Raw genomic sequence first — 21,425 nt, 5'->3', positions numbered from 1 at the left:
CTGTAGAATGATAAATGTTAAAATGAAAGATTAGACGTTACTACAAGACTTAATCTGCCTCACAGAGGCATGGCGATTCCAGCTATTTGTGTCCCACTTTCGTTTATCTCCTCGGCGACAAAGTAGCAGTGCCTTGAAGGTGACCCGGAAGGATTCGTTGCAGAGGGCGTAACACATGGGGTTGATGGTGCTGTTTACGTAACACAGCCAGTATCCCAGCTGCCAGAGCTTTTCAGGTACACAGTATGAAATGGAAGCCAAAACCATGATGTTGTATGGCGTCCAGGTGAGGATAAAAGCCAACAAGATGGCGCTTAGCGTCCGGGCCGCTTTTTTCTCTTTAATGATCATATTGATGCGATGTTTTACTTTGAGCTGGTGGCAAATGCTGTGGTCTGGCTTTTGGGGTGGTTTAAACTGGGACGGTTTGGTGGGACCCTTGGTGTCTTCTGATCTGCTTTGCAGATCCTTCAACTCAATTGCAGTTGGATTGCATGAAGGTGCTCTTGCTTTGATGTTCTGCTCATGTTCCTCGTCTGTTGAAGAGGATAATGTGCTTTCATCCTCATCCTCAATGTTCCAGCTACTGTTGCTGCAAGTCTCCTTGTAACTCTCATGAGCTGACTTCTGCAACATGGCTGCTGGTTTGCCTCTTGTTGAATTGAAACACCCAACTGACTTGCTTTTGGCTTTGCCTTGTCCTTTTCTGGAATTTCTTTCCTTTGAGCGACTTAAGTTGCTCTTGGTACTGGTTCGGTGCACTGATTGTTTGTCCAAGCCATCCAGAACATCTCTAGTGTTTTTTACAGACCTAACAAAACCTGCGAGTCCTTTCTCTCTGTTCTCAATTTCCCAATAAATTCGCCAGTACAAAATTATCATAATGGTGACGGGTAGGTAAAATGCTGCGATCGCAGTACCATATGTAAGCGGAGGAACCTTCAAGAACGGGATAGAACAGGTCTGGGCTTCAGCCCCAGATGGGCGTCCCACCACATGAGGCCAAAACAGGATTGCGGGCCCCCATAGCACAAACGAAACCACCCATGCAAGAGCAATCAACGCTGCTGCTGTCTTCCGAGTTCGCTTTGTTCGATAAGTCAGCGGTCGTGTCACTGAGAAGTATCTGTCGAAACTTATGACCAACAGGTTCATTACTGACGCGTTGCTCGCAACATAGTCAAGTGTCAACCACAGATCACAAGCCAGATGTCCCAATGTCCAGTGGCCCATGATTACGTATGCAGTATACAGGTTCATTGACACCGTACCCAAGATCAAGTCTGCCACCGCCAGACTCAGGAGATAGTAGTTACTGATGGTCTGTAGCTGACTGTTGACTCGGATGGAGATGAGCACCAAGGAGTTGCCCAGGATGGTAATAAGAGAAAGAGGTCCAGTCACGAGCACAATCAGAACCACCTCCCATACCGGATGACCTCCGAGAGGAGTTGTGGTACTGTTAGCTACTTGTGAGATGCAAGTGTGGTTCATGTTCCCAGGGAAGACACAACATCAGATCCTTGAAGGGCCAAATGCATTCTTCAGGGGGCAAACCAGAAGGTGTCTCTTGCATTACTGATTATGAACACCAGGGGTGCTCTGTGATAAGAGAGACAAGAAAAACGGGATGGTAAGTATACTTTTTTTTGTTTGTTTGTTTTTAAACACCTTCGATAAATAAAATGACTTTCTCAGGCCTTTTGAGATGATGACTTTTTGACAGCACTATCATTTTAATTGGCTACTCAATAAGACCTCTTATATGTAATAACCAGTTTTACTGTTTAACAGTGATCATCATTCACTTTTTTAGTCTTTTAGACTTATTTTACTATTTTAGTTTAGTCTTATACCTTGATCTTTATTTTATTGTCAATACTTAGTTGCAAATATGGAATGATATGGGCCATTGTAATTGTTTTAGTCTGTTTTAAAGAGTTTAGACATAATTGTCTCTCGTTCACATTTATATGTTTTATACATGAATTGCCTTGTTTGACTCCACATCACTTTATTTATAAAAATTCATTATGTAAAGGCTTTCATTTACTTTATTTTCTCAGTGTTTGATAAAACCAATATGTATAAACATGTTTTAAAACACCAGGCACATTTGAGTTATACTGCCATCCAAAAGTTTGGGATCAGTAAGATTTTTAATGTTTTTTAAAGGCATTCTTATGCTCATCAAGGCTGTATTTATTTGATAAAATATATTAACCTTTTAGTTTTTTAATTTAGCATATTTTAAAATATAATTTATTCCTAGATGAAATTTTCATCAGCCATTAGTCTAGTCTTCATTGTGACATGATTCAGAAATCATTTATTGATGATTTATTAACAATATCCTGATTTATTATCAACAGTTGTGCTGCTTAATTAAAGCATTCAGCATTTTTTTAAATGAAATCACTTTAACAAGTCACTTTTTATCAATTGAACAAATCCTTGCTGAAAAAAAAAGGGACAGAAAAAGTTACTGACCCCAAACTTTTGAATGTTAGTGTATGTTGTTACAACAGATGAAAATAGTATCATAGGTTCCAAAAATGTTAGGCAGCACAACTGTTTCCAACATTGATAATAAATCAATGTGTTGATTTCTGAAGGATCATTTGATACTAAAGACTGGAGTAATTGCTGAATTGAAAATTCAGCTTTGCATGGCAGGAATAAATATTTTAAAGTATATTAAAATAAAAAAACACCTTTATTTTAAATTGCAGTATTTCACAATATTAGTGTTTTTTCTGTATTTTTGATTAAATAAATGCAGCCTTGATAAGCATAAGAAACTTTAAAAAATGATCCCTAACTGGCAAAATGGCAATGTATTTATATGTGATATGGTTTAAGTGAGAGAATATAGTGTAATAACAGATAGGAATAATTTTAATAATATTCAGACATTTCAGCAGACATTTCAGAATATTTCATAGCATTAATTGGCAATGAACAGTAGAACAATATATAGAAAAATCTCTAAGAGTAATGTGTTTTTTATCCTCATGTTTACAAACTGAGTATATCTTAATTTAAACAAAATAGATAATTATAATGTAAATAATTATATTGTACAAATTCTTATATTACAGTCTTTACATTTATTTGTTTTTAGATGTCTAAAACATTTTTTATATAGTTGGTTGTCATGTTCATTAACACCATGCAGAGATTGTTTGCTTTCTCTTTCAAGTCGAAAGAGCACAAATGAATTGGCTTTTGCTGTTTAAAATTTTTATTAAACCTTCTGAAAATTCAGGTGGTTTCATGGAAGTCAATTGTGTAGAAATTTGCAGGTAAAATGTGAAGTTTCTACAAGGCGAATTTGTACCATTAACACAAAAGCACAATTCATCTATTTCTTTTTGGATTCTCTAATGATCTTTTTATAGTCATATTATACACTAATTTGCTGGGTACATGGCTTTCTCGTACATGCAAATGCAGCCAACATTTATTAGAAAATGCTGATTTACAAACTATGACCTGAGTCCTTGTCTTAGCATAATTCAAATTGAAAAAAAATAAATAAATATATATATCATTAACATACCAAGAATATTAATAAATGGACACTTACCTTTTTGGAAACAGCTCTTAAAACTGCCGTTACCCTTAAATTGTACATCTGAGGTCACAAGACGCATATTTATCCATTTTTTCCAGGTGTCCACTGAAGGATGATGCATGATTACCCCTGATGCCATTGGGATCACCGGTACTCAAACAACAGCTACTTCCACAGTTGTGTTTAGCTTGTAGAAAATCCTAGTAATAGCAAATAGTTGTTGTAGTTCATCATAACATGGTAGCCTACTGGCTCATCCGCCTCGTCTGGCTAGAGGTGACAATGTGTCCTCTTCTGGCTGGAGGACCTGGCGGAAATAGGCGACTGTCATAATACATGTAAATACTGAATGAGCGGCTGCCAACTGTTCATACTCAAAGCCCCAGTGATGATGCGCAGGCACCTCTCCTCATGTTTACCTCAAATCTGCTCTGAACGCTGATGAGCTGGATGGGTTGGCGACTATACACTCTAATTTATAAACAAGAATATGGTGTATCGCTACAATCGTGAGCTGCACTGTTTTCTCTCTCTCTATTTATATATAATACTTCATGGACAAATAACCTGGGTTTCTTCAGTGACGGGTTAATACTGTACATTGCGAGGTTTACATTTGGAGTTTGTGGGGCAGCTGTAAAACCTACAACCAGATTTAAAGAGAAACAGCAGAACACAATAATGATACAATTCTTTACTTCTCAGGTTCTACAATCTGGATTAATTTGGAGACATTTTATCAGTCAGTAAGTTGCGTAGTCATTTAAAGATGTGATTGGTTTCATTTATGTAGTTTAAGACATTTGGTTTTGTGAGTTTTTGATACAAATGTTGACATATGTAAATTGTGACGTAAACTGATAATGCAGGTAAGATGATAGTAGTGCATTAAACCTGGTCATTGTTTACTTAGCAAACAGTCTCTCAGCTTGACAAATTTGCAATTCAGTTTTTCCATTTTCACAATTTTTAATTTCCTCTGTTGACCTTCCCTTGACATTTAATGCGACACTGGGTGAGACCATTATACTATATAATATTGTTTGCCTTTATAGCATTTATAGGCTCATTACAGACGACACCTTTGTGGTTAATCAGTAATCTTTCTCACTCTTTTGCAGTGTTATTGTAGCAGAATACAAACACATGAACAACTCATTTATTAATTGGGGGAAAGTGAGGTAAGATTTGCCACGTTTAATTAAGGTGCCCTAGGCTGGGTGAAATAAGGAAATATACCCAGTTATATATTGTTATAGCCTACTGAAAATTTAAAAAATTTTTATGTTGTAATCTGGGTAACACTTTTTAAAAATGTTATTAAAGATTTTTTAACCATTAAGAAATGTGGGGGAAATTCTATCCACCTTATTTGTCCCATAGGAACGGGCATGGCCAATTTATAAATTTTTTGGGTCTGGTCTTATCCACGTCAAGCTATTTTTAGCTGTGCAAGACAAATCTTTTGCTGCATGATATTGCAAATTGGTGTGTGTTAACCATTATTTTAGTGTATTATCTTAGTCATGAGCACATTTTTAGCGCAAACAGTTTTACTGTTTACTGCACGTGGTTATTTTTCTCACTTCATTCGGTTAATGAACTGGAAGTCTAACGTTGAAGAATATGGTGGATTCTATTTAGTGATTTATTTATTTAAATGCTTTATTTTGTCATTATCATGTTCACGTTATTTTACTGTACTCAAAAACCTTAGCAAATCCCAGCTCCTCTTTTTAATCATATCTTTTTTTTTTTTTGGTTTATAATTGGCTCTTACAATGAATATAGTCGCTTAAAGATTGTGCACTTTTACACAAGTTAACCATGCACTGGTTCACATTACCTCAGTTTGCTAATGAAAGCTTCCTTTTTATTATTTTTAATAAAATAATAAGAATAATAAAATTTCAGCAATGACTGTTCTGAACGCCTCTGATTGGCCACTGCATTCTAAACTCATCAGAGTCATGTGTGATTGGTTATAATGTGCAATGTAAAAATGCGTAAAAATAAAATATGATTTAACGTGAGTAGGTCTAGATTTAATACAGCAATCGAATCTTTTAATTGCATTTTCACTATTTTTATGTCTGAAGTATTATATTTTTGTTGAAAAACCAGGGGATCCCCCAAGTATATTTTTTGGGATGTTATGGGGGGTCCCTTAATGCTTATGGGAGGTCCGGGACCCCCCCCAACCCGCCTCAATTAACAGATGCCTTATTGTAGTCTGGGTAAAGACAGTAAAGTTTTGCTGCTGAGTGAAGATGGAAGTAAAAGACCACATGAACATTATAAGGAAGAGATGGGAGCAAAAGGGTAAGAGGTGAGAAATGTTATAAATAAACGTATTAGGATGTCTGTGTTTTGTCTTGTAAAAGAGGCTCGACATTTGTGAGTCTGGTCACGCAAACCCTAAGATAAAAATTTAACAGTGTTTCCTTTAGTTTTTAGTAGCTTGTCATTTGAATAATGCCCACTGCAGGGGCAAGAAAAACTGTTTAGAAGCGGTAGGTGGATGTCATGATACGGGCAGGCACTGTTTTGTGTTTCATCAAATGTGTTGGTGTTAGTATATTTCCCAAAATCTGCTATTTGAATTAATAATATGTTTGTGACCTGTTCTGATCAGTGCATAGAGAAACTACAAGTAAAGCAGCAAGCCACAAATCTGTGTGTGTGTGTGTACTTGTTTTTGCTACATTGTGGGGACCAAATGTCCCCACAAGGATAGTAAAACCTGAAATTTTTGACATGGTGGGGACTGGCCTGCGGTCCCCACAATGTTAAAAAATGATTAAAAATAGTAAATGATGTTTATCTGAAAGTGTAACGATGCAAACATGTTTTCTGTAAGGGGTAGGTTTAGGGTTGGGTTAGGGGATAGACAATATTGTTTTGTCAGTATAAAAACTATAGAAGTCTATGGAAAGTCCCCACAATTCACAAAAACAAACGTGTGTGTGTGTGTACTTGTTTTTGCTACATTGTGGGGACCAAATGTCCCCACAAGGATAGTAAAACCTGAAATTTTTGACATGGTGGGGACCGGCCTGCGGTCCCCACAATGTTAAAAAATGATTAAAAATAGTAAATGATGTTTATCTGAAAGTGTAACGACGCAAACATGTTTTCTGTAAGGGGTAGGTTTAGGGTTAGGGTTGGGTTAGGGGATACACAATATTGTTTGGTCAGTATAAAATCTGTAGAAGTCTATGGAAAGTCCCCACAATTCACAAAAACAAACGTGTGTTCTGGTAAGCTCAAATAAACAGTCAGCAAACATCCAGGCCATATTCACTGCAGTGTAGAGTAGTTGTCTTAGGGAGGCGTCATGAACCGAAGTATTGTATGTTATTGTAGTAAAACATTGAAAAACGCTGTTCTGCATAATACATTCACAGACAGCAGGGGGCGCCAGACTGTTTCTCAACATACATCCCAAATATCTGTGTGGAAGTTTTGCGTCGCCTTTAAACTTGATATGCTCTTGTGATCAATTCAGTAGCCCGTTCCCCTCTACATTTTAACAGAACGTTTGAGTCCTTCTGGGGCGCCACAGGGGCTGGACCAAAAATGGGAAAGCATCTGAGAAAACAATTATTTTGTGGGGTGTGTGCGACCCTCGGCACTTTCCCATTGTTTTAACCGCTCATCTGCGGGACAGGAATTCCATAACTGCTCCCACCCACCGGTCATGGTAGTCGCGTTCATATAATATTTAACAAATGAATTTGCTTTTGTTTGTCTTTAAACCCCTTTCGTCTATTAAGTCAGTTATATGGTCGCGCCACAGGTGGGCTGTGCTCTCTACACCTGTCTACAGGAATGACATGTGATGCCCGTGAAGCCTCACTGAAGCGAAGCGGACCGTAGAGCTCGTCCTCCCTGCACAACGCGAGCGTGACCTTTGGGTGGACTTGAGGCTGTTGTGTTTTTGTAACCAGATAGGAAAACTTACAGGTAAGACTTCTAAATGTATCTAGTAATCTTTCCAGCTCATCCTGAGACCTTAGTTTTGCATGCTAACTGAACTGATCAAAACCCGATGTATTTTTGCGGCCAGTTTGCTTTCTCTTATTTCTAAGCGTTTTGTGGTGAGAGTAGTTAGGAGTGAACAGTAATTACACCTTTATTTTAATTAGGTTAAGATATGTTTCACCAAACCTACAGAATGGCATGTACATCATTAATTTAAGGCAACCCCAAGCTTTTTTGAGGTTTGAATCACACCTAACGATTTTATGTCCTCATAAAAGAAGAAAAAGCATATCATTTTGTGTGCTCAAATGCCTCTTCTTCAAAAATAACTTAATAAAAAAGAAAGAAAAAAACTCAAATGTCAAAAAGCAGAATGATATCGGTCACGCCTCCTGTAATGTGTATGGGTGCCTCTTTACCTTCAAGCATTTTTATGTCCTAAAGATTCCCCACATTAAAACTGCCTTGCAAACTTTTTATCATTTATTTTGCTTCATATCTGACAATGGCTTTCATGTATAGATTTCTTAGTGACAGTCGATATTTATTATGTAGAAATGGTAAGTTTCAAAGGTAGAACATGATCTTTACTTAACATCCTAATGATTCTTGCCATAAAAGAAAAATCAATCATTTTGACCCAATTTGGCATATTGCTACAAATATAGCCATGCTACTTATGACTGGTTTTGTGGTCCAGGGTCACATCTTAGATCTTAGTTGTGGCATTGTTTCCACTAACGTAAACAATTTTACCTACATATTCTTTTCTAAACTATAGTATCAGTGAACAGAATGTTTTTAGGACGCGTGAAATGCTAGTTTTGACACTACAGCTTTAGCCAGAGTCTGCCATTTTCTTATAAAAATGTACAAAATGTAATTTCACCACAGAATGTGGAAATCAGAAAAAAAAGTGAGAGAAATCTCTTGTGCATGTCCACTGTTAAAATATTTTAGTTGACAAATTAAATTAACTAATAAGAATGTGAATTATTTTAAGAGTTTTCTCTAGAATTGTCTAAAAGTCCACAAACATGCCCATAGTTAAAAAAAAAAACTCCTATAAAGCATATCCCCCCTTTTTTTTAAAGATAAACCGAATATGAAAAGCATTTTCATAAGTGTAATTATTTGCATTTTAATTTACACACAATTTTCATTGCTTGAAGAAATTATGTACACTCTCAGAAAAAAACACTTTAGATACTGATGTGTACTTTCAAGGTACTGATATGCACCCATTGGGGTAAAATGGTATGTACTTTTTGAAAGGGTACCGCCCCAGTGACAGCTTTTGCTCCTGTTTTTCTGAGAGTGTACTTTATTACCTCTAGACAACTGTTACAAAACTGTCTGTAATAGAAATTTTAGATCTCAGTGTGTTTCAACATTTGACCTCTGTTGAATTATTGTGTTTGCAGTCCAAACTAAGTTTCAGTGATTACATTACACATATGTGTCCTTATCTCAGGTCAAATCTACTTCTCTCTTGTTTCTTTGTCTATCATAGCTGGCCTAATGATTTTTCAGTTAACTTCAGTGTTGATTATTTCCAAATTTAGATTGGGTTGGCAATTATGGCAACGGAAACGGTAGGTATAGCAACTGTGTGTGATACTTTTTTTTTTTTTTTTTTTTTTTTTTGACTTTTATTCTGGTAACTGCCGAAAGCATCTCTGAATGGGAGTTCTCAACTTGTATGTCACCCCAAGCATAACGTACACTATAGGACTAATTCGTACTGTTCTAAATCTTCTCAGTGTGATGACAGTTATTGCATAGTTTGTTGAGCAAGTTCACTTCAGTGCCATATTGGTGACACCTGCAGGCAGCTATTTGCCTAATATTAAAAGCAGACCCTTTCAGCTTCATCAAAGTCATACATAACACTAAAGTAAAATTATGTATGTATTCTGAAATGTACAGGAATACATTCTAATGCATTGAAATGACATTAGAACATACCTGGGAAGTATTATTACCAACATTCTTCTTTATTGTCAGAGAAAGCATGTTTTGCCATCAACATGCACAGTGCTGTGTAATGGAATGTATCGCTTTTGCAACTCTTGCGACAGAGTATTTCTCCATTGCTCTGTTCCAGTCAGGGCCAATGAAATTACCAGGGGCCATGTGTTCATTCCCATGTCCCAAATATATGTTTCACTTTGGCTCAGAGTGGGATGCGGTAAAATTGGCTCCATGACATCAGTGCAGGGATCCTTTGTACACGGTACCATTATAAACAAGCATTAATACTCATCCATGCATGCTGGGTCAAGTAGAAGAAGAAATTAAATACTGCTCTCTTGCTTTAGAGAATTCTGCTTGCAAGTATGATCTACCATAGTGATTTGATAAATTACACTGTTTACATTATTCAGAGGAAGGAATTCTTCAAGCTGCCTCTGGCTTGAAGCTGTTTAAAACCGCGCAAAGGTTTGATCAAGAATCCAGAAGCTTAAAAGTGAAGTTCACTTCTAGAATAAAAATGTCCTGATAGTTTACTCACCCCCATGTCATCCAAGATGTTGATGTCTTTCTGTCTCAAAGAAATTAAGGTTTTAGAAGAAAACAGGATTTTTCTCCATATGGTGGCCAACAGGTTGAAGGTCCAAATTGCAGTTTCAATGCAGCTTCAATGGGCTCTACACAATCCCAGCCGAGGAATAAGGGTCTTATCTAATGAAACAATCATTTTCTATATATAGTGCATATATATATATAGTGCCTGCAGGGATAGTTTTACCTAAAAATGAAAATTCTTTCATCATTTACTCTTGTCTCGTCTCAATGTTTGTTTGTTTTTCATTCAATTGGTCTTTTGGACCCCACTGACTTTCATTGTTTCGTTGAATGTGAAAACGTACTTACAGGCTGTGAGTCAGAAGGGCCAGACTGTCCTTGCAAAGTTTTAATTGCCCCACTTTATAGAAACATAATTTGTGCACAGCTGGCATTGTAAACTACTGTTCCAGGTTCAGGAAACAGTCCTCCATAAAATGCGAATATTTGCGTTGTACTGTTCTGGAGCAGTGTTGTAAATATAACTTAACCACTGATTTCTAGTTGTGTACTCATTTGGAAGGCCAAACAAAGTACTTTTGCTTTCGTAACGACACACACTGTGTCTCCACAACATGGCGATGGCAACAACAATACTGCAGTGAGAATAAAAGTTGCGTATACATTTGGGCGGTATTTTATAAATCTTCCCACACCGTGACTCAGACATGTAAGGGCTTGAACAAGCCATTTTAGAAAGGTGTGGCTGAGTCTTAGCTTTTATAAAGAATATCTCTTTGAGTTTGAGACTTTAATCTTTGCAACTTATATATGCACAAACAGCTAGTAACAGTCCAAAGACAAACGAAAACATGAAATCGCATCATATGACCCATTTAAAGAAAGGTATGTCCCTTTAGTAACATCCACAAGTAAAAAAATTACCCAAATTGACTGTGCTTGTAATCCATTACAGCATTGCCTCTGTGTGGTCTTATGGCAGTTTAAAACTCAGGTCCCAGTTTTGTCATTATTTTTGTTTAGTCTATATTTCAGACTGTGCAGCGACTCAGAAACTGATTCACACATCAAACATCCAAAAAAGTCATGCCTGCTCAGAGATGCTTTCAGTTAAACGTGTGATTGAGTGAGTGCTAGAAAATAGTTGTCTGTTTTATGTGTTAGTGTGCTACTCTAGTGAAGTCTGTTTTATGAGTGATACATGATGTGATGATGCAACAACAAAGGTGCTCAGTACAGGATGTTTGTGCATGTGTTCTTGTATGTGTGCATGTTTGCTTTTAAATAAAAGGCCCAGAGAAATGCCAAACCATGCTGAAGCAAAACAGACAGTGATTCTGAAGTGATCTTAGTGAACACACACAAAGTGTTTGTTTATGTGTGAGTTTGAAAGGGCATTGCATGAGCCTGAAGGGGGCTGGCATGAGTTTGTCTTTATCATGTGTTCATCACCAGATTAATTATGTACTAGATGTGTGTGGGTGTGTTTATGTGTGTTTGTTGTCTGCTACCATGGTTACCATGTCCATCACTGCTCTGTGTTAGCTATGTCTGATGCTGTGAATAATTCATTCAGCCCTTCAGCTGGCAATATGCATGAACAGCTCATTGGTATCCATGAGTAGTTTTGCGCTTAAATTTGAATAGGAGATTATGAAAGTGCACACCCTCCGTATCCGTATAAGTGGCACGCTGGATTGATTAAAATCTCATCTTCCTGTCTCCTGCCTGTTTTCCACTAGCTCTATAAATATGATTAATGAGATCATACGTCAGGCCTTCTCTACATCAGCCAAGTGTTTCCAGTTGTATGATGGTTTGGCTAAACACAGGCAAAATCAAGTCCAAAATGTTTTTCAAAATACAGCCAAGAGGAGAAGAGAGTGAGAAACCTGTAACCTTCATTTTGTTTTCTCTTTCCGTATTTAAGTAATATTACACATTTTCAGACTTAATCTTACACTAATATCAGCATGGTTTAAATGTTGGCCACTGGTAATCATCACAGTTGTGCTTAGAACAGTATATACACAGTACAACAGTAAGAGTGTGATATTGTTTAAATACAGTTGCGGTCAAAAGTTCACATACACCTTGCAGAATCTGCGAAATGTAAATTATTTTACCAAAATAAAGGGGATCATACAAAATGTATGTTATTTTTTATTTAGACCTTTGTTCATATTCAGAACACAAATTAAGATATTCTTAATGAAAGCCCTTGTGAATGGGCGTCAACTGACACAGAAGATATAAAAATTGTAGAATAAAGTATTTATTTTTGTTTTCTTTGCACATAAAAAGTATTCTTGTAGCTTCATACAATTAAGGTTGAACCACTGATGTCACATGGACTATTTTAACGATGTCATTACTACCTTTCTGGGCCTTAAACATGGTAGTTGCATTGCTGTCTATGCAGGGTGTGATGAGTCAGCTGCCTCCCCCCTGCTCATCATCATCACCCTGTCCGGTAATTGCTGCCCTTCACCAGGCTCCCGGCGGGACTGGGCGTGCAAGAGAGGAGGGGCGCTGCAACAGCCAAGTCTGGCAGCGTGTGATGAGGCGCACCTGATGCAAATGAAGCCTCATCACGGCCACTGTTGAAATGCCGAGCGCGCCTCTCCTCGGGAGACCGGTCTCTTCCTCGTGCATGGTGTCCTCGTGGGTCCAGGTAGGGTGCGTCGAGCTCGGCCGAATTGACGAGCTGCCAGACCCGCAGTCCGGACAAGAACCGATGGCTTCTGAGACGGCTGTGGGCCAGGATGCCGGGCTGTTTAATCTCCAGGAAGTGCCGTGGGCCAAGGTGGACGAAGCCACTAGATGAAGCCGCCGGACCTCAGGGGGAGTGAGTGCGGCTGCCAAACTCCGGCTCTTACTTGGACCCTTCCTTCTCGAACACTGCCCCTCCTTCACGGAACCCTCAGCACAACGAGGACACCAGAACCCCTGTTTATTTTGAACACTTTTATTCTCCCTTTTGGACACTTTTTGGTTTATTTTATGTTCAATAATAGCCTCTCCGAGGCCTGACGCCACGCCCACTGTGTCTGTCGTTTGCTCCTCCCGCCACAAGGGTCAGAAAACTCTTGGATTTCATCAAAAATATCTTAATTTGTGTTCTTAAGATAAACGATCATACAGGTTTGGAACGACATGAAGGTGAGCAATTAATGACAGAATTTTCCATTTTGGCTGAACTATTCCTTTAATAAGGTATAGATACTATACTGTATGATAATGTGTTTAGTTGTGATTAACAGTTAGAAATGACTCTCAGAATGGAACACAGTTGAGAGTACTGCAGTTTCTCTTCCCTTCTCAAATTGGAGTATCCAAGTCCGCTTCAGGTTTTCCTCTTCCTGTTCTATGCCTGCTCCACACTGATCAGAGAAACTGTACTCCAAGTGATCCTAGAGTGAGAGAAAACACACACACACACACACACACACACACACACACACAAAATCACACAACTCTGCTTCTTCTCGCACTGCAAACAGTGGAATGTCCCCTTGCTGTTGTAATCTGGAAGCACTGCTTGTTCAGTCCCTGGTAAAAATTATCTTTTAAAAGGCTTAGATGTATTTGCAGTGTTTCTGTGCTTCATCTGTTTGTGATTTTAAGACAGAGAGAGAAAACAGGCAATAAAAAGAGAGACAAATAATTAGGCTTTTGCTGACGAATGGCATTTATGCATCTGACAGCTATTCGGTGATCATTTGTTACAAATGTGCCTGAGTGTGTGAGGAAAAAGAGGGAGGGGCTGAAAAGGGAGAGAACGGGACGAAAGAGAAAAAATGCTCTGAGGTTGAATCATATGACGTTTGTTTGACCATTTTAATAGCCTATAGTCATGTTCACATGTAGTGTCATCGATCAGATGATGTTAGATTATTTTTCCTAACTCTCACACTGTTTATTTGCCTCAAAGACAAGTTAGATTCTGCAAAAGCTAACCCTGCAACCCTTTTTCTCTGTCCTTCCTTTGTAAAAGGATGACTCAGCCCTGCTTTTTTTTCTGTGTGCAAAGGGAAAGAGAAGGATAGCAGATGGTGAAAATTGAAACTATTGAAGAAAGATATCTGTTGGAAAACAGAAGGGAGAGTCTGACAGAGACTGAGTTACAAAGCAAAGCTAAAAAAATTGATAACAGGAAAGAGAGAAGTGTTTTGTTTGTGAAGTTTTTAAAGTGGTCTTTTGACTAATCATCTGTGGGTGGGGCTTTGGGTGTGGGAGACTGTCATCAATGTTTTCCCTGCATGGACTTCTAGAGCAACAGAGAAGAGAATACATTTGTTTTAGTTAGAGAGAGGGTGAGAGAGGGAGAGAGAGAGAGAAAAAGGAAAGCTGTATTAGTGTAGAGGATGGACCGTCAGCATGTGCAAATATGCATGTGCGTGTGCTTTAGTATATGACAGGGTTGAGGATTTCGGTGTGTGTTACGTGCCCAACCGAGAGGAACTACTTGTATGCGATAAGATGCACACACAGACTTGTCAGACACACCCTGAAGATTATTAGTGAAGAAAACCAGGCACGAGGGATTCCCTTACAGAGAAAGAGAGAGAGAGAAAGAGAGAGAGAGGGAGAAGGATGAAGTACCGCCGTAGGGTAAGACTTCTTGTTTTAATTACATCTGTCTATGTGGGTGTGTCGTGTATGCCCGTATTCCTGTTTTCAAACAGTGACGTTTTACTTCGTAAAGGTGAAAATGAATGCTCCACTTAGTGTTTTCAGTGTGTATAAGTGCATGGTGGGTTGCAGACATGTTTTTCTGATTATTTGAGTGAGGTTGTGTTGTTGATTTGCCACTCCTTTATGCACAGCATGTCATGCATAACTATGGTGACACACTGCACAAGATCTCTTTCCTATGAGGCCAGTCTGCCTATCTTAGTGTCCCAACTAAAGATCACTCATATGGGCTGCACAGCACAGAACGACCCTTATATGGAAGAGCTGGAGACTTATAAACTCAAAAGCCCAGAAAAACGGCTCGGTGCCAGATTATACAGCAAAGCTGTATTACACCTCCCTCGGGGAGTACAGTACCCACATTTCAGCTGTAGGAATGGTGTCCACAGGCTACTGCTTTTCAAATTCTCTGTAAATGCAGAAACTCTCTCTGTTATTATGACTTGAGAGCTCTTTTAAACCTGGTATTTCTTATGTTTTAAGTAGTTACAGATGTAAAAGGGGTCTAAAATGTTTTGTGATCCAGTCACTCAAACTATATGTGGAAAAATGCTTGTGACCACATCATATTTGTAGTGTAAATGCTAATCCTGCGTATCATGGGCAGCAGCAAAGAACAGACATATATCAAATATCAATCAACCCTTGCACTAAAACAGTTGTTTTAAATGTTGGTTATGTGTGATACAATATGTATATGTACAGTATGTATATACAGTAGGGGTGTAACGGTACACAGATATGATGGTTCGGTATGTACCTCGCTTTTAACGTCACGGTTCGGTATGATTTCAGTACAGCCAGGGGAAAAACTAAACTTTTTTTTTAAATAAACAGTGGTTTACTGAACAAGTTGCTCTTTCTTTCAATACATTCAGCTGTAATTAAAATTATCTTAGTGATAAAAATCTACATCAGATTATGCTTTAAACTATAGGGAGCTCTTTTACATTAGGTCACAATAAACAACTTAACCCAAACTTAAAGAGGTGCTATCATGCTCTTTTACAAAGTCTTGATTTTGTTTTGGGCATGTAGTAGAACATGCTCTCATGCTTTTTGGACATTATTACAATGAAGACTGGCACAAATGGCTTGATTAGTTCTGGGTTCGATGAATGCCCGCCTTCCGAAAAACTAAAGTACAACTGTTGGGATTAAAGTGTACGTTTTAAATGTGGATACAAAAATGCATTTTAATATAACTCCAATGGATGGCATTTGTTTTCTGATGAAAGAAGTTCTAAAGCTTGGGAGTGTCAGGATAATTTTTAATATAACTCCAACTGCATTTGTCTAAAAGAAGGAAGTCATATACACCTAGGATGCATGGAGGGTGGGTAAATAATACACTACAGTAGTGTTGGGTCCTGTCATCAGCCTGCAAGATCGCAGTTACATGATATTATCGTGCTAATTTATTTAATTATGTACATACCTAGTTTGATTGCCCAAAACCAGCTCCAGCATAAGGCTAAAAGCAGCCTAATGTTTTTAACAGGACTTGCAAGTTTATGCATTTTAAAAAACACTTGCATTATAAGTGAAGCTATCTACTCTGTATGATGAATAAATCTCTTACCACACACTGCACACGTCTGCGGCACAGCTCCGACATGGCCAGATGGAGATGATCGCGGTCACACTAATCAATGCTTGTGTTTACATCAGCCGCACCTCCGCATGTTTCAACCCCCCTATACTGCACACATCTACTGCGCCGCTCCGACACGGCCACCGTGACATCATAACATCATGAAGACAAACGTGTAGTCCAAAGGAGCAATTTGTTGTAGTTCTTGAAAAGGATTTTTTTAAAAAATATCTCCTTTTGGATTGGACTTTGAGATTTGTAGAACTTTGTAGATCTTTTTCATGCCCAAAGATACACACCACACACTGACTAAAATGCAAAAAGTGAAAAAACATAATAGCACCCCTTTAAACTTAATTACTATTTATTTTTAAATATAATAATAAACAATTTTAACTTTAAAAAAATTGTACACAAACATGTAAATTGCACATAATGCAGTTTTTAAATTAACTTATAAATTATAAAATTTCTATTTGTTAAAATATATTCAGTTACACGGTGGCTGTTATAACATGTTTCATAACAGATTAATTTAAACATACTTTAAATAATTAAGACTAACAGGTAAAGTAAAATATGAGTATTTAGTTTAATATTTCACGGAATGCTCTTCTCTAGACTTCATTTCTCTAGTGAACTAACAAGCTGTGGACACTGATGACTTGCCTGAGGTAAATCAAATGGTACGTGACGTTTTATTTCCATGTGGTTTTGTTGATGTCTTTCTGCACTTGAAACACTGATTGAGCAATTACATGAGACATGAGATGTTCATTCATGATTATTCACATTAAGAGTAGTAGTAAAGAGGAAGGAATAATTATGTTTACTCGCGCTTCACTATGCCGTTTTAAAGAATCCCATTTACACTGCACAAGTCTGCGATGCATTATGGCTCTGACGCAGCCACCGGAGCTGATCGTGGCCACTCTATCCAAAAATTGTTTATACCAGTCCAGCACGTTTCTGAACCACCCCAGAAACAGCTCTCCGAGGCGTTTATACAGCGATCTGTCATGCCACATTAAAGACTGTCAAAACGCTATTTTATTGTTTGAATTTCCTGGAAAAATGTATGTGTATCGTTACACCCCTAATATTTATATAGCAAACAAAATCACCAAACAAAATATTTTAAGTTAAGCTGAGCATTAAAGGACACCTATTATGCCCCTTTTTACGAGATGTAAAGTTGGTCTTGGGTGTTCCCAGAATATGTCTATGAAGTTTCAGCTCAAAATACCCCACAGATCATTTATTATAATATTTGGAAAATGACATTTTTGGGGCATGTCTAAAAAAGGGCTGTTTTAGTGTGTCATTTTAAATGCAAATGAGCTGCATAATCCCACCCCATCTTCAAAAGAGGGCGTTGTGTGTACATCTCTGCTTTGCATACAGCAATAAACAGTCGGTAGAAGTAACATGACTGAGAGTGAGAGAACCAATGTTCAGCCATACATATGGGAAGCCAAAACACTGTATGCCTAAAAATATGGTTAAAGTGTTAGCTAACGCACTATAACGACTTGACATTCAGAGAGCAGTCTGGAGTGAAATGATTTGCACAGACATAAGCGTATTTAGGTAGATTTTGAGGTGCATTACCTTTAAAATAAAAGTGACTCACTGCGTCCTCAGTGGCTCAAATGTTGGGAGAAAATGAAGATGCTTATGTTCAGTCTTACATCCAAACATAAAACACCACGATTGATTAGGAGACATTGTTGATGTTAACAGCTACTCAAGCGCAGAGAAAATGAAGGACAGTGTACAACCAAACAACTCGCTGAGGGCGGAAACTATGGTAATGCAGGACTGTCAGTCAGTGGCATGGGCGGGGCCTAAACAATGTGGTGTCACATTGCTTAGAGAATCAAAACTGTATGCTATGAGACTGGTTTGGTTTAATGGGGATTAAAAAATAAGGAGTGGATGGATTTTTATCATTGTAGTGTGGTTGTGTTCACACACTGTCAACACATTTATGTCAAAAGTGGATTTTGCATAATAGGTGCCTTTCAACTTTACGTAATAGTGATGTAGAACTTTCTAAGTTCGTCTAACTTGTGTATCAGTTTGTTTAGCAAACTGAAATGTTATATACTGTAGAATTACTTCTTTACACCAAAACAAGTTGTATATACTTTTTTGGGCATTTTTCCATGATGGGACAGTGGAGATAAGACAGGAAGTAAGTGGGATCAGGAAAGGTCCACGAGGCGGGATTCAATCTCGGGACACCCGAGACGCACTGCCCACTAGGCTATTGGTGCCAACATGTATATACTTTTTTGAAATGGAAGTGACTTCACTAAGGAGAACACTAATCACTCTAATGGTGATTAATTACAATAAAATATGATCAAAAATACTACATAGATCTAATTCTGAATAACAAAAATGTAAGTCCCCATGCTTTAACAAAACAATACAAAAAAAAAAATCATCAGCGCCTTTTTAGAGAGCAAACTGCGCATGTTCATATACAGTATTTTTTTATTTGATTGTCAAGTCAGTCTTTTATAATCATAAAATCTTCAAAAACATTCAGTAAATGTTTTATGATGTGACAGGAACAGCAAGATCAGCCAGCTGCTGTCGGCTGTTCTAGTTCATTAAATGATCTTATGTTCATGTTTGAAAAGTTACATTGTGACTTCTTGTCTGTCAGACATTTAAGTTTCAACCCGTAAGACGCATAGCGCGACCACAGTTGCGTCGCTAGCGCACTAGATCAATAGTGCTCCTACTGTAGTTAGTTAACTTTGTTAACATTAACAGAGAAGTCACGTTGTGTTTCAGCCCTGGTCACGCATTCGTTTGGCTGGAGGTGAAACGTCCATGGTGGCGTCGGCAGATGTTTTCCCATTTGTACAGTAAGAATTTGATAGGAATACAATGTAATACATCTTAATTTAATTCAGGAAGTTTCCCATCAGTCAAGCTTTCTCAGAACAGAGCACAAAATGACCATTGACAAATGTAAGCAGTTTTAACCAGATTGGCGCAGGCAACAATAGGTTACACTGACCCAGGACTGTAGGTATGTGAGGGGTCAATTGTATAAACAGTTAAAATAACCCAGCAGCGGAGTTACAGAAAATATACCCAGCACCTGTGTAAAAAAAATATTGAAAATAGCCCAATAATATGACCCAACAGGCTGAACCCAGCATTTGGGTTAAAAAAAAGAAAGAAAAGAAAAAGTGTTTAATTTTTTTAAATGCTCATACTAAATGGCCTCAAAGTTGAATTAATTAAATGTTTTATATAATGTTGACTTTTTCCACATTCTATAGTTCATTCAAACTTTAAAATAGCTTTGTTTGACAAAATGGAAGTTGGATTTACAGTGAGCAATACACTGATGTCATAAGTGAAGTATGCAGTCATGAATTCAGAGACCTTCCCCTTCATGAAATCTAGTGGTCACAGGAGGCACATTTTAGATGCATGCAAACACCAGCTGTAAACAGCAATGTGTCTCGGCTGACCAATTGTGATCAGATTGCCCGGGACGGATGTTAACACCAGAGGTAAACAGGCCCACCTCCATAAGGCGGCCCAAATCATGAGCTTAGCCTTTGCCAAACTCCCTCTTCCTTCTTTCCACAGCTAAGCTGAAGCCGAGCCTGGGTGTAAACAGGGCCAAAATAGATAAATAGAGCTGGTTGACCTTGTCACAGCAACTGCATGTAGTATAAACTGAGTTTAAATTTGCATTCACTGTTCAATAGTGTTTATCTGCTGCTGTTTATCAGCTGTGTTGCCAGCTTCAGTAAGTTATGTATTAGTGCTTGATCAAAAGATTGCTCTTTTCATATTTCTTTAACAGTCACTTTCACCAATCAGCTTTGCATCTTTGGACAAACCTATTCAATACAATCCTGAATCAGACTTTCCATGTTGGTCTATGATTGTTGCATCTTCAGTTTCATTTACCTACCCCTTAGCATCACAAAAAAAGAAAAGATGTTCAGGTTATGTCAGTTGCCAGTCTCATTTGGCCGATTTTGCAAGAACAAGCTCTAATCTGGACCAGATTTCCTACTGATAGTTAAACGTCTAGGTCACACTAGGCCATTAATTGCTTACTCATTGGGAGTGTAATCAAATTTGGTCATGTGACTGAAGAATTAAAATGACTACTACGGTTTAAACTTTGAACTGGCTTTTATAGGTGCAGTTGGGAACTCACATAGACATTTTGGGAAATCCATCTGAAATCAGTCTCTATTTTTGAAGTTTCGTTTGTTGAGTACAAAATAACACCTCATCTTTAAATCTGTGCACATAGTTCCTAAACAGGCTTTTAAGTCAAATCTATTCCAAACTTGGCTTTGGTTGAGCTAATGAATCTTCAGTCTGTCAAACTGGCTCAGACAAATTTTGTTAACAACACTCAAGATCAGAAACTGATGAAACTTGCCAAAACCATTAACTATAAAAGGCAAATCATGATTACACTTCCATGTCCATGTCCATTACATCATAAAAATAAACAGAACAGGAGTTGTTTTTGAGTTGTTGAGGGGTTGTTTTTGAATTTTGAAGGGGTTTTAAACTTGTTTGGTTTAAAAAAGCATGGCCAATTTAAACACCCCTAAAGGAACACAGAAAACATGAGGGACACAATGAAGAGAAGAATTCATTTTGGAGACAGATATCATTATCTGCTGCAGCTTGTTTTTGTGTGTGTACATCTGCATCCTAGTGTGTAAGAGTACATAAGAACACAAAACACACACACAGGGCGAAGAGAACAATGGATCAAGAATGGCAAAAGGAAAGATTTCAAAGTGCAGGTGTCTGGGGAGGGGGGTATCTGGTTAGTCGTTAAAATCTTGTTAGGCATTTTAGGGGACCCTTATCACTAATTCATTGGAAAAGAATCTGTGGAACAACAGTGGAGCAGAGCCAAGGAAAGTGAACATCCACTCACACACTGTATTACTCCCAGCAGATCATTGTTTTAGCATGAGCTTCCACAGGTGACCTTCCTGTCTTTCTCGCAAACACACACACACACACACACAC

General features: G+C 38.0%; 2 protein-coding genes across 4 annotated transcripts in view; one reads left to right on the top strand and one right to left on the bottom strand.

The window, feature by feature from the left end:
- Nucleotides 1-30: 30 nt before the first annotated feature.
- chrm1b (cholinergic receptor, muscarinic 1b) lies at nt 31-1,494 on the bottom strand. Its single transcript, XM_051109181.1, has one exon. It carries the CDS (start codon nt 1,492-1,494, stop codon nt 31-33), a length of 1,464 nt encoding a protein of 487 aa, XP_050965138.1.
- Nucleotides 1,495-7,105: 5,611 nt separating this feature from the next.
- Nucleotides 7,106-21,425, top strand: part of myo1ca (myosin Ic, paralog a) — a 29,852-nt gene continuing 15,532 nt past the window's right edge. The window contains exons 1-2 of one of the 3 annotated variants that reach the window (XM_051109179.1): nt 7,106-7,280; nt 7,377-7,543. Coding sequence is in view for 1 of the 3 variants with exons in the window: in XM_051109177.1 (XP_050965134.1) it covers nt 14,687-14,704 (18 nt within the window). In the remaining 2 variants the exon portion in view is untranslated. Of the gene's footprint in view, nt 7,544-14,349; nt 14,705-21,425 lie in introns of those variants that run through there. The other 2 variants (XM_051109178.1, XM_051109177.1) reach the window with 2 other exon arrangements.

The sequence above is a fragment of the Labeo rohita genome, chromosome 5, assembly GCF_022985175.1.
Source record: "Labeo rohita strain BAU-BD-2019 chromosome 5, IGBB_LRoh.1.0, whole genome shotgun sequence".
In the NCBI taxonomy this organism is placed as follows: Eukaryota; Metazoa; Chordata; class Actinopteri; order Cypriniformes; family Cyprinidae; genus Labeo; species Labeo rohita.
This window is presented reverse-complemented; position numbering and strand designations above follow the sequence as displayed.

Excerpts from the sequence above, each read along its gene's own strand:
- chrm1b (XM_051109181.1), bottom strand. The coding sequence starts at position 1,494 with ATGAACCACACTTGCATCTCACAAGTAGCTAACAGTACCACAACTCCT.